At 42.4% G+C, this 13,356-nt stretch overlaps 1 protein-coding gene across 34 annotated transcripts in view; it reads right to left on the bottom strand.

Annotated features, from left to right (window-relative positions):
* The window catches only part of Plekha5 (pleckstrin homology domain containing A5), a 165,763-nt gene that overhangs the window by 30,779 nt on the left and 121,628 nt on the right, over positions 1-13,356 (bottom strand). For 21 of the 34 annotated variants that reach the window (XR_013112706.1, XR_013112708.1, XR_013112707.1 and 18 more), the window contains 3 exons: positions 11,429-11,548; positions 10,640-10,693; positions 2,027-2,107 (listed from right to left, as the gene is read on the bottom strand). The exons of 6 other annotated variants lie outside the window; for them this stretch is intronic. Coding sequence is in view for 24 of the 28 variants with exons in the window: in XM_076940722.1 (XP_076796837.1) it covers positions 2,027-2,107; positions 10,640-10,693; positions 11,429-11,548 (255 nt within the window). In the remaining 4 variants the exon portion in view is untranslated. Of the gene's footprint in view, positions 1-2,026; positions 2,108-2,130; positions 2,176-10,639; positions 10,694-11,428; positions 11,549-13,356 lie in introns of those variants that run through there. 7 more of the 34 variants (XM_034511516.2, XM_076940737.1, XM_076940744.1 and 4 more) reach the window with 4 other exon arrangements.

Below are 13,356 nucleotides of genomic sequence, written 5' to 3'. Positions count from 1 at the left end.
AGCTGGGCAGTGGTGGCGCACACCTTTAATCCCATCTCTTGGGAGGCAGAGGCAGGAAGATTTCTGAGTTCGAGGCCAGCCTGGTCTACTGAGTGAGTTCCAGGACAGCCAGGGTTACACAGAGAAACCCTGTCTCAAAAAACCAACCAACCAACCAAAAAAAACAACAACAACAAAAAACCCCAAAACGAAACCAAAAAACAAAACAAAACAAAAAAAAACGACAAACAAAAGCCCACCAAGCAGACTCTGCTTTTAGGTGTACAGGCATTAGCTGGTATGTATCTTTCAGCACTATTCATTAGGTGAGAAACTTCACTAACAATCACCATATTATAAACCTATGGTAGAAGGAGTGTGGTATATTCGTATTGTCAGTCAGTAGAGTAACAGGTGAGTTCAGGAGGTTTTAAGAACCCTTGCTTGTAGGGGCTAGAAAGCCAGTTCAGCAAGAGCACTGGCTATTCTTTCAGAGGACTGGGATTCCGTTCTGTCTACTCCAGGGGATTTGATACCCTCTTTCGGCTTCCTCAGGCACTAGTTACATGTGCTGTGCAAGCACATAAAATAATAAAATAAAAACTTCACACTTGTTTACTATTAAACTTTAGATCTTTTCATTCAGTCAATTCAGAGAAAACCCACTGTCTAGGTGGGTTTTCAGGAAGCTACCTAAGAGAATATACAAATTAAGGTGATTGCAGCCAGGCTTGGTGGCTCATGCGTACAAGACAGTCCCAGCACTTAGAGGGAAGCAGGACCCAGTCTCAAAATAAAGCCACGGTGGCATGAGATGGCCCAGTGGGTGAAGTACTTGCCTGAGCCTGTGGACCTCAGCTGGATCCCGGATGACAGAGTAGAGAAGTAGGGAACAGTTCTAACAAGCTGTCCTCAGACTGCCACACATGTGCCACAGACGGTTATGCACACATGTACACGTACAAAAAAAGTAAGGTGCCACTTCCATTTTCTTAAAGTAAAGCTGTTTAACTTTAAATATTTAGTATTTTGATTATCTCTTGTAAATTAAAGATGGTCCAGTCATTAAACTCACTTCAAACATTTTGAAAGCTGGGCTCCAGAGGCCTCATCTCTCAGTATCACATAGTCCTGCTACCTGATTACAAGCAGACTCCAGAGACGGAGGCGCCTGGACCTTTCTGGCTAGTGCAAGCTCACAGGCTTCCTTTTATTCGATGCTTCTCACATTTGAATTAGGATCTACATTCATTTTTCATGTGAGTTAATTCTTTCCTCTTCATTATGTTTTAAAAATATTCTAACAGGCCATTGCCCAGAGGGCTGGAGGGTGCAGAAGTGGAAGAAGCTGATGCTGTTGAACACAGAGCTAGGAACATTTAGACCATGGATAAATAATAATTGGAAACAATGGAGAGAAACAGGTGACTTCTTTTGCAGATCTGCAGGTTACCAAGATTCCTAAATCAAAGCCTACTAACTCCCTTGTGACACCTTGTGAGTTAAAGAAAATAGGGTATGCAGATTACCCTGGTGGGTACATAGGCATGATAATACAGGAGAACCAACAGCCCTGCTGTGTTACAACTTGGCTAGGTTCTATTCCATCAATACAAAAACCTTGCAATTACCTCCCACATAAACGATAATGTACTAACATTGGAGCAGGAGAGATTTGGAGGGCTAGCTTAAAAGGAAACAGTTTTACGAATCCTTCTTCCTGCAATCCATTTATAATGCCTTCAGAGTTAATTCAGGGAAACCTAGTAACTCCTGCTAAGTGTACTGCAGACCTCCAAGTATCTATTAACCACATGATGTACACAAAAGCTTTAGGAGGATGGCACACTTAATATTCAAGGGCAAGTGCTCAGCAAAGCCATGCTAAGGGTACCACAGCATCTTGGAGCATGGATGAAGTGTGGCTCCCAAACAAACAAACAAAAGGTAAAAACACTGATGTCATGAGGAGATCTGAGGAGAGACAAGGCTGTCACTGAGGGTTTGCAGATGACAATGCGGTGTCATTCAGAGTCCAAGACCTTACTTGTTGGTACAGTTGTGGTCTTAGCGCCGAGTTCTCAATCATTGTGTGAACCATGGTGATAATAGGTTCATTTTCTTTCATCTATTTCAAATCAGGAGGAGCATACAGCAAACATCAGTTTACAGCACAGGTAGATTTGAAAGACGACACTGTAAATATATCCTCTACTTTAGTATCTTCCTAACAGTGCAGTTGCTCACATTTCACCCCATGGTTGCACAGACTTAATGTATACCAACAATTTCAAGCAAGGATCTAACGCTATAAAATACACCAAAAGTGATAAACCTTACTGACCGTACTGTGCTACATCCACATTTTTACCTTAATCAATATATCCAATTAACAGCTACTTTTACATGTTAGGTGATAAAGCATTAATATACAAAAGAATCTAAACTTTCTAGAGGGGGACAGCCTATGAATTCAGAAAGAGAAAAATGGTAATTGTTTAATCTTATTCAGTAATAAGATGGACATAAATCGCAGTTCTTTATAAGGCTAGTCAGAAAACAGTTGAAGTTCTATATGGATATTAAAATTATATAATACCCAATCTCTTTATCACTTAGGTAACATTTGATTAAAATTAGTCTTGATAGACATTTTCATAACCCTTGTATTTTCTCACAGTATAATGGCATATGTAGAATCATTCAAGGACATTTAAAATAAAACTTATTGAGCAAGTTCTCAGTAAGTCTCCTTAGCTCCTTCCATGGTAGGCTGAAGATGCTACTTCATTACTGCTTTTAGGAAAGCAGAGTTTCATGCAGTAGGCTTTGCAGTTAGCTAAGCATTCAAAGGACAAGCAGTTTTAGACCAGAGGAAACGGCTGACAGGCCTGCTGTTTATTGTTGCAATTTGTGGTTTTCATCATCTATATGTTAGCAAACACTGATTTCTGTTCCCCCAGGATTTAAGGTGTGCTTGGTTCACTGCACTGGCAAAGCACATGACTCTCCTGTACTAGAGGTCAGAAAAACCTGACTGCAGCCCTGCAACCAGATTTCACTTTCATCTCTGTAGCCAATTAATGACTATTCATCTTATGATAGGATAGATGATAAAGCCTTTCAATGCACAGGAAAATCTAGTTTCTCAATCAAAAAATCTATTTAGAGTAGTGGTCCCTCACCCATATACACACTGGACATAATTTCCAGGCAACTCTTGTGCAACCTGAGGATCTCTGTGTAGACAGAACGATCCAGTCATGGGGCAGACTGCTCTAAAAAGCCCTTGGCCAGAGTGACTCTCACTGTCCTGAGGATACTATTTAGTTTTTGCTTAAAAGTGTTTCTGTCAAACATGAGAGCTACAGATGGAAAGTTCCCCTTTTGAAACGTCAGGCCTATGCTGGAGAACTAAAACATATTATTAGAACTCCAGAAAGTAGCACTCCACCTCACACACATTCTCAGCTGATCCTGTTCTAATGTGAGAACCCACCCGGCACTTACGCACCCTGTTTGTGAGAATGCACAAGCGCTCATGTACCTTATGTACCTTATGAGAATGCACCCAGCCGGGCGGTGGTGGCGCACGCCTTTAATCCCAGCACTTGGGAGGCAGAGACAGGCAGATTTGTGAGTTTGAAGCCAGCCTGGTCTACAGAGTGAGTTCCAGGACAGCCAGGGCTACACAGAGAAACCCTGTCTAGAAAAAACTAAAAAAAAAAAAAAAAAAAAAAAAAAAAGCTCAACTACCCTGCCCGTGAGAACCCACCCAGTGTTTATGTATGTAAACACAGCCTCAGAGTAGTGGTAGCCAGTCTTAGGGTAGCCCTAGGTTCTCCTGGGTAATTCTCCTATGAACTGTGAATAATTTTCTGAGTTTCCGTTCATTTGTCAATATTTAATGTGGTGAGGCCTAGGGAACCTGTCATTGTCATTCTCTGTCACTCTTTGCTCTCACCTTGGTACCATTTCCCAAGGTAAATGTCTTGCAAATAAATAAGCCCACATCAAGGAAGGTCACACTACAAGCTCTATTTTCTGACAGACATGAAAGGACACAGTAACTAGCAGAGAACTGAGATGAACTCATAGCTGAATGTGAGGGAAAGGAGCTCCGTGGTTAAGGTTAAGACAGGTGAAACAGGTATCAACAAGGACCAGATCAATCAGTCACAATCACTACAATCATGTAGGCACTGGACAGGCCTTGTTAAGACATCAGAGGACTGACAAGTGGGTATTAAGTCTATACTCAGAATTCTAATGAACCTGCTGTCTAGTTAGTTGTCTTAGAACTTTGCCACTCTGATGTCCTATTCTAGTCAAGAACTGTAGGGGCTTCACCTTCCAAGGTCATATGCTGGGGACGGAGAAGAGCCAGCCAGGGGAAGGGAGAGGGTGAAAGAGAAAGACAGGGTGGGGAGAAAGGAGAGAGAAGCAGACATGGTAGAAGGAGGGGAGACTAAAGCCTTCCATCCTATGGGAAAGCTCTTTAAAGAGAGGTGAACAACTCAAAGCAGCTTGAGGAAGTCTCCTAAACTGACCAGATTTACCTGACCCTTCCCTGCCAGTGTAAACAATAAAGGGTGAGAGTCTCTCAGAGGAGCCAAGTTGCAAAAGCCTCTCTGAGCTGCGTGGATGAAACAGAAACAAGTTGAGCTGCCTGGAAGGGGTTTAGACCAGCAGAGGCATCTAGAAAGGAAGCTCTCCAACCTGCTGAGCTGCCTGAAGGCTGTGCAGTGAGCTCAGGGTTCCACAATTTTGTGAGATGTCAGCCAAGCTGGAGTGATGCAGCTGTATTTGAGTCATTTTTGTTCCTGGAAGTAACCCCTTACCCACATTCCTCTAAGTAAGAATACACCTTATTGACTCATCAAGTTGAACTTTGGTGGTATCTTTTAGTGTTGCAGCTCTGAAGGGAATAGTATCTTGGCAATAGGGAGCCAAGAAATCCTGCAAGGCCATATTTCGCAAACCTCGCGCAAGACATTTATTGGGAAAGATGCAGGAGGATGACTGCCTCTGAGAACTGAGCAGAGGCAGGCTTTATATAGGGTTGATGGTGGGGGGAGAAGGAAGGGAGGGATGGGGGGATTGGTAGATTTTCATAGCCCAGAAATGAGCTTAGACATTTTACCCTATATATTACCCATACTTTCTATACTTTGGTCTGTCATGGGCTCCAAAGGGACCAAGGGAGAAAGGAGGAGAAGAAAAAGGAGGGAGAGGGGTAGTGGAGGAGGGGGAAGAGATGGATGGAGTAGTAAAGACAGTCAGACACACACACAGAAGAACTCCCCCTCCCCCAATAAAACAAACAACAAAAAACAGATTGTGGGAGAATCAAGGTCTGCTTGACCATATGAGACTGTGTGCCAACGGAAAGAAGAAAAAGAGAAAACAGATGGAGAGGAGAGAGATCAAGAGTAGCCATGAAGGGATGGAGAGACAGCTCAGCAAGTTAAAGGCACTTGTTGACAAGCTGGACAACCTGAGTGTGACGTCCAGGACCCAAGGGGAGATGAGAGAACTGACTCGGACCGCCTCACAAACTCTCTCCTGTGCATGCACACATATGTTTGCTCACATTAATATAATAAGATTTTAAAGGAGTAAGAGGTTGATACAAGATTATTTATTCAGCAGCAATGTGTAAGAAGGCATCACCTTCTGAGCCATTAAGTCCCATCTGAGCAGTGGTGGAGAACAACTCTAAATGCCACAACCCAGCAGGCAGAGGCAGGAGGATCACTGATTTGAGGCCACCCTGGTCTACAGAGCAAGTTCCAGGATAACAAGGGCTACACAGAGTAATCTTAAGAAACAAAAACAAAACAAAACAAAACTCAAAACAAACAAAAAAAGAAGGGGGAAGAGGAGGCCGGGGAGGAGGAGAATAGTTTGGGATTAGAGTTAAAACAAAAAACAAAAACAAAAACAAACACAAACACACACACACACACACACACACACACAAAACCAACCTCAGCAGTGGTGGTGCACGCCTTTAATCCCAGCACTTGGGAGGCAGAGGCAGGCGGATTTCTGAGTTCGGGGCCAGCCTGGTGTACAGAGTGAGTTCCAGGACAGCCAGGCTTACACAGAGAAACCCTGTCTTGAAAAAATCCCCCCAAAACCCAAAACCAACACCCAAAACCATCCTTCAGAGTTGATCTGAGGGAGGAGGGAAGAAGAAGGGAGGGAGAGGGAGGGAAAACTGCGATCAGGATATAATGTATGAGAGAATAATAAAAGTCAAATAGAAAATGCTTATGGGATACTGATATTTTGATGTATTATGTATGGGTTAAATCAGATTAAACACGGTTTACTCCATCAAATGCCTCCCTTCTGCAGCACAATCTGAAGTATTGCCTTGCAGCTTCTTCTCATACCAGAAATGCAAGCTGCAGACCCTTGGCTGTGAGAATGGAGCCTGCTTGGGAGCTCAGCACGGGAAAGCTGTTAGGAACCCTTTACCATCTCCTCAGGGAGGAGGACCATAGCAGCCTCCTCTTGGGATTTCAGCCTGAACCTACACTGAGCAGTGCTGAGCACACACAACCAGGCAGAGCTTTCTTTCCCTTTTCCAATCTCCTTGGCTTACTTGTCCAAAGCTGCCAGAGTTCTTATCTGCATGGGTTTTTCTGTCATCATTTCTTGAGAGGACAAGGAGAGCCCACTAAGGAGGACAGTTTACAGCATCCAATCATGGGACTATACACTTCATTCAAAGTCACTTGCCCTTGTAGAACACAGTTTATAAACAGTTACTGTATTATAAAATCTAAATGCTACTATAGAACATTTACAAAACAGAAAGTTTACTTTTAGAAGTTAGGGGGCTGGAGAAATAGCTCAGTGGTTAAGAGCATTTACAGCTCTTGCAGAGGACCCAGGTTTGATTCCTAGCATCCCCAAGGTAGCCCACAACCATCTAGAAATCCAGTTCTAAGGGATACAATGATGCTCTCTTTGGGACCTCCTTGGGCACCAGACACAATGTTGTGCCTACATGCATGCAGATGAAACACACACAAAATAAAAATAGAAAAGAAAATCACAGTGTGAAAAGTGACTTTCTTACCTCCTCCTAAACTATTTAAGCACTTCTTTAGAACATGGGCTGCTAAAACAGGGTAGGATTCATTTAGTCCCTGACTTCATCCCCTGTTGCCTGGCCCTCTCCTGGGCTGCTCTGTCTTCTCCGCGAATGCTATCCTGTTGTTACTGTCTACCTAGAAGTGGGTAGGAAGATTTAAGGGAAAGAGAAGCATCTAAATCCCCATCTCTTCATTGCTCTTCATAACTAACAGGGAATTCACAAAGGAAAGGGGGAAAGAAGCAAAGGAGATGAGCTCCATCAAAGGGGCAGCACTGATGGGACCCAATGCATTATGGGAAAGAGGGCATGAAACTGGGAGGGAAGAGTGTTGTAGGGAACCTGGGGGAGTGGACATGATTAAAATACAACATAAACAAGTATGGAATTCTCAAAGGATAAACAAAATATCATCAAAGATACAGACTTGAAGTAGTTGACTAGCTATTTAAACATCTGTGACAGTGAACTACAGAATAAAGTAGAAATCCTACCACAGAAGTGTATAGCTACTATTATTTATGTTTCGCTTTTGTGAGACAAGGTCTAAGTCTGTACTGCAGCAGGCCTACAACTCAATATCTGTGCCTTCCACGGCCCTGTCACTTGGAGCCCCCCAAGTGCTGGGATTAAAGGCATGTATCACCACACCCTGTGCTAAGCAGGTTTTTAAGCCACTTCAGTGATCACTTGTCCTGAGAGGTGGCAATGAGAAACCATGCTCTCGTGCTCAAGTTATGAGGACCATAAGTGGATCTTCAGCCTGAGTGTGAGACGTGCCAGTCTCCTGCTTGCTTCATCTGCTGCAGCATGTCAGTGGCAGCAGAAGAGAAAGAGCTCTCAGGGTATCTCCTGGTTCTAGATTCCATAACTAATGTTAGAAATGAATAGAATTTAAATGAATGAAGGTTTTCCTGTGGGTGACTGTAGCACCTACAGAAGGCCAGAGGAAGGTTGCATCAACTGCTTTTACTTAATGTTGTGAGTGAGAGACCAAGGAGGGGCGGAGAGGGAGAGTCAGACAGCACACGCATGCCTTTGACTTTGAAATTTACCTAGAGCATCATCCTCTGATCTGTTGTCTAATTTGTGGTTCTATAAAGCTGATGAGTCAATCTATAAATCCTGGACTCCTAATAGTGCCTGCAAAAACAATAGACCTGGTCAGCTCAAACAGGTTACTAGCAGGAACAAGAGAGACAGCTGGAAAGGTCTGAGCTGAGTGAGAAGTTCCATTAAACTAAAATTATAATTATTTGTATATTACTGTACAGTACAGCTATACTTAGATACAATGCATAGTAAAGTTCAAAAAAATTTAACTTCAATACATTGCTACAAGCAATTTTTAAATGTATGTAGGAAGAGATTTTTTTTTTTAGATAACCTTTTGTGGGTATGTGCATATCTAAGTCAGGGGCCAGTGTGTTGTTTCTCAGGAACACCATGGTTTTCAAGTTTTCCTTTTGGAGACCCAGTGGGACTTGAGGCCTGCTGGTTTTGCAAGGCTGGCTGACCAGACTGCTCCAGGCATCGCTGTCTCTGCCACACCAGTGCTGGGGTTGCAGGTGTGCACCACTCTGCTGGGCTCCTGTGCAGGCCCCGGGATGGCTTGCACCCTTTCACAGCAAGTACTGTACTGATGAGCCATCTGCCCAGTTCCAAGGTAACTCAAAGGTTATATGCACATGGATATAGATAAGCCTCTGTTTGTCAGAGTTTTACATTCTAATTGTTATCTAACACAGTCAAATTCTCACTATCAGAAGTAGTATATTTAAATGCAAAGTATCACTCACAACATCCATTTCTATAATTCCCATTATCATAAAATTTTAAAATGGAAACAATGTAATTATTGGAATTTGAGAACAAGGCAAATTACTTGAAATCTCTGCTGACAGCTCATAATGACCAGCATTCATTTCATTGTATTAGAATGCTAAGCATTTCAGAAGCCGTCCAGTGGGTGTGGTACCAGTATGGCATAGCAGCCTGTCAAGAGACCAGTGAGGGGCACACATGCCTGAGACGGGATCTGTGCCATTCTGGAAAACCGATAAAGAACTGAAAAAGCATCTTGGTAGTGGCTTCAACAACACATTTATCTGACTGGGAGCTCCCTAAGTTCGTCCCTGTAACTGCACCACAGTCTTGACTGAGATTACTAGGAATCACAGCAAACCATTAGGCTTATTCCAATGATTCTAGGTAACTTCAGATTCATTCATGCTTACACTTCTGCTTTTTAAAGCCAATGTTTGTATTTTCCCACAAGTTCTCAGAATGTTTGCTTGCTTATTTACTAGTTAGGTAAGGTTTTTTTGAGACAGGGTCTTGTTCTGTAACTCAGGTTAGTCTTGAAATTTTGATCTTCCTGCTTCTGAACTGCTGGGAGCATGGGTGTGTGCAGCTGTGCCAGGTACTCTAGTTTATAGTATAAAGGAAACTTAAAGACAGTTTATTCCTTATAGACCCCAGGAGATTTTTAGAATCAGGTATCTATATTATACTGCTTTCAATGTTTATCTGAGAGACATGCCTGAGTTTCATTAGTCCAGTCTCTGCAGTAAAGATCTGAACTTAGATAACAAAATGATTTCTGAAGCATTCCAATAGGCAAAATCAAGGCAAAACCGAATGGTAAGTATATAAATTACCTATTAAGAAAAGTGTGCTTCTTTAAAATTAGGGTGACTGAACATGTCTGCAAAGGGCTTTCCTGGCATAAAATCTCTCTTTAAATAGAAATAATTTATAAAGCTGAATTTACCATTTTCTTTCAAAGATGTAAGCATTTGTCTTATAACATTTCCTGTAGGAACTATATTTAATAAAACATTCAAATCTATGTATTTCAAGGCAAGTCAAAATAAGCTTAGCTTGATCTTTATTAAAGAATTAATTTGTTAGCAGAAATTATGTCTGATAAGATACCAAGGCCAACTAAATATTAACAATGTCTAACATCCTAAAATCCACACAGTCCTTGTTTGTTGGTGCTTTTCACTTCTTGAGGTGTGTTTGCCTTTCTGACACAGGGTCTCAGCTATCCCCACGGTAACTGCTCACTAGACATCACCCCCCTTGCCCACCCACCACGAGGTAATGGGGAGAATCACAGGGCACTGAGACAGGCCCTGTGTGCTTGTCAAGGACCTACCCTGGGAGGAGACAGCACCCAGGCAATTGGAAGCCCATTCCAGCCACCTTGAAGCTCTCCTTAGGAACCTAGCATACTACACAGGCTCTCCTCTCACTGCCAACAGGACCTCCACAGTGTTCATTCCTTCACTGCTCAGCCCAAGCTCAGACACACCTCAGTATGTACGAGTTGTCATGAGATACAAGGAAAGAAGCAGGATATAGCTGACCCAGTGCTCATACCCCATTGACTCTCACAAAGGCCTTTTTTTGGTCAGGGCTCTTTACTGTCTCTTAGAGAAATCATGTAATTAATTAAGGTGACTGAAGTATCTAAGAAGCCAGGAAATGTACTATAAATGGTAAGTTCTAACTGGTGTCATAATAAGAAAATTCTACAAACCCCACCTGATGATCCAAATATATGGTGTTCCTTTGGAGATGATGTGAAAGAATTTCATTCTAGTAGCCATCAATCAAGGAAGGAGGGATAGAGAGCAAATTGTCAAAAGGTCAGTTGGCAGTAAGAAAAACAGGCAGTTATCATAGAGCAATCCCATAGCACACAGCCCCCACATACATGCTCTGTCAGGGTGCAGACGGCATACTCAGCATGTAAAATCACAGACACTGAGCTATTCAGTAGGAAAACACTTGCAATGGCTTTAACAGATTTAGAAGACTTCCATGCCAGTCCTTTTCTGTGCTACAGTCCTCCCTTCTCATATAAACAGAGGCTATTAACCCTTTGAGAGATTTCAGACTGGCCTCCAACTCCCTGATCCTGTTACTCAATCCTGAGTGCTGGGATCACAGGTGTGCAGCTGAGAAATATTTTTATGTCTTCATTTTTTTCTCATAAGAAAAAAGGCTTATAATGAATTTTCAACTTACTCCTTTATTTGGAAACCTAAGCTTTCAGTACCTGTTTTATCAGATGCAGAAGTCCAGCAGAACCATCTTGAGACCTCAGTGTAGCCCCCTCCTCCCCCTCCCAAACAGCTGAGTTGAAGGCTAAGAAGTGTACACTGATTGAGTTTTCTCAAGTATACATCCATGTAAGTAAGCTGAATTCTCAAAGGGTCAATAGGAGACTGCGATGTTCCTGAGGTGATGGTACAGGCTCATGCGCAACACCAAGGACACAGAATGCACTGATGATTGATGATGCCAGACACATACATCTCCATAGCTGACCTTTGGGCTGTGGGCCTCAAGTTTCAGCTGCATGAGCTGTGCTAAGGTATGCTCCCGGATACTACTCAGTTCCGCCTGCTGCCGTCTCAGCTTTATTAGCAGCAGCGTAAGCTCCTCTGGCTGAAGGAGTGCAATTTAAGAATCCAAACAGTGGAAAACAGATTAATTGTTGTCTTAAGTGACAGACATTAAACCAAGATTTCTTGGCAAGTTTCCTCTTACGGTTGGCATCATAGAGCCTAGGCACTATGATGATAGGTCCTACATAAATGCATAGACATCTAGAGAGACAGAAGGAATAGTGTTACTTTACAGCAAAACAGCAGGACATTCAGAACTCACGAGTGTATTTCATTGTCAAGAATAAAAAGCACAAAACCACCACAGAGTTTAGCATAGAGAACTGTTAAGTTGCTCATTAAAGATGTCATCAGAGTGTTAAAATTATACCTAAGACTCTTCTGGCAACAGAACAGTATTGGCCCATCCAACACCATTTCAAAGAACAAGTAAATCAAAAGAATTACATTTCAGAAATGAAAAACTCGGGTATTATTTCTGAATCCCAAGATTCAGCATGTAAGGTCACTTGCATTTTGGTAATGCTACCTACCAATAGAGTTTCCACAGCATTTTAAAAAAATGTTAAGATGTCATTTTTTAAAGGAGAAAGAAAGGAAAACAGATATGGCTATAAGTGTTCCCCCACCCCTGCACACATTCCCTGGAAACACTGGAGACTCTGATTCCCCAGTGGTACTACAAATCCTGGGGAGGAAAGCTTTCAACAGTGGGCGAATTTCTCAACATCTGTATGGGGTCCTACAGCAGCAGATGGACAGCTGTTTCTCAGGGCTTTGTTTAAAAAGTGTAAGGGGTAAAGAAAAGGACTCTGCTCCCAAATGTCCCAGGCCTGGGAAATGCTGAGCTTTGTCTACAAGCAGTGTTATGCTGGCTCTTCTGTTCATCTGCTGTGGCTCCCCATTGTCTATACCATACAGTTCTTTTAGAGACCCACTGTTGCCTTCAGATAGGCAGAGCATCAAAGAAGGAAGCTACACCCCCTATTGGCTCCTCAGATGAAGGTTGGCACAAAGAGAAGGCAGCAGGTTTTTATAATAAGGAGTCAACAGTGGTTAGTACATGTGACGTCAAGCTACAATGAGTGAACCCTCCCTGGCCCCGCCTCCCCCAAACCCCCCAAACCAAACAAAATCCAAAAGGCCAGCTTTTGCTCTGAAGCCACCTTGTGACTACAGGACTTTGGGATAGGCTTTATCTCCTAATCACCTTGTCCAGCTCTTGAGGTCTTCCCAGAGATGTGGGTACATAAGGACTGCCATACTTTCTTCCCTCTTTTTGGTAGACTAGGATATTCTAAACCTCAGGCAGATTTCTGACAGAAAATCCAAAGAAGTTTGTGTATGGACCAAAATGATGAGGGAATTTTCAAAAGTACAGAAGGCTGTAAGTTAGCTGTATATTCATTCACATGTTGAGGTCAAATAGAGGCATTATTGGTGGGGAGAAGGTTGGGGTGATGGTAAATAGGTTTGATTCTGAATAGCCACTAGAGGGAGCAAATGGAAGAGAAACTAGCAGACAGCTAGCAGCTACTCGCTGCCTGCTTCTGTCACATTGACAATCTGCTGCTTAACAGTTCTTGGTTTTTAACAATCTAGCATTTAAAGGTTCTTGGTTTTAAATAAAATATATTCACAATCTTTGCGAAACTTAGATTCCTTTAAATCAGGAACAATTTCCTTATATTTAAATGTATAAGAAGAAATATGTTTATAAGAAATACAGATGAGTTTGTTTTGATTGCTGTAGAAAAGAATTTTAAATAATAATGAACAATCCTATGGGTGTTAAATCCCATTCTCAAACACATAGGACAATCTACTGACAGTGGAGTCAGGTCCCAG

The sequence above is a fragment of the Arvicanthis niloticus genome, chromosome 9 (genome assembly GCF_011762505.2).
Source record: "Arvicanthis niloticus isolate mArvNil1 chromosome 9, mArvNil1.pat.X, whole genome shotgun sequence".
Classification (NCBI taxonomy): Eukaryota; Metazoa; Chordata; class Mammalia; order Rodentia; family Muridae; genus Arvicanthis; species Arvicanthis niloticus.
The sequence above is the reverse complement of the archived record's forward strand: the minus strand, read 5'-3'. Positions and strand labels throughout refer to the sequence as shown.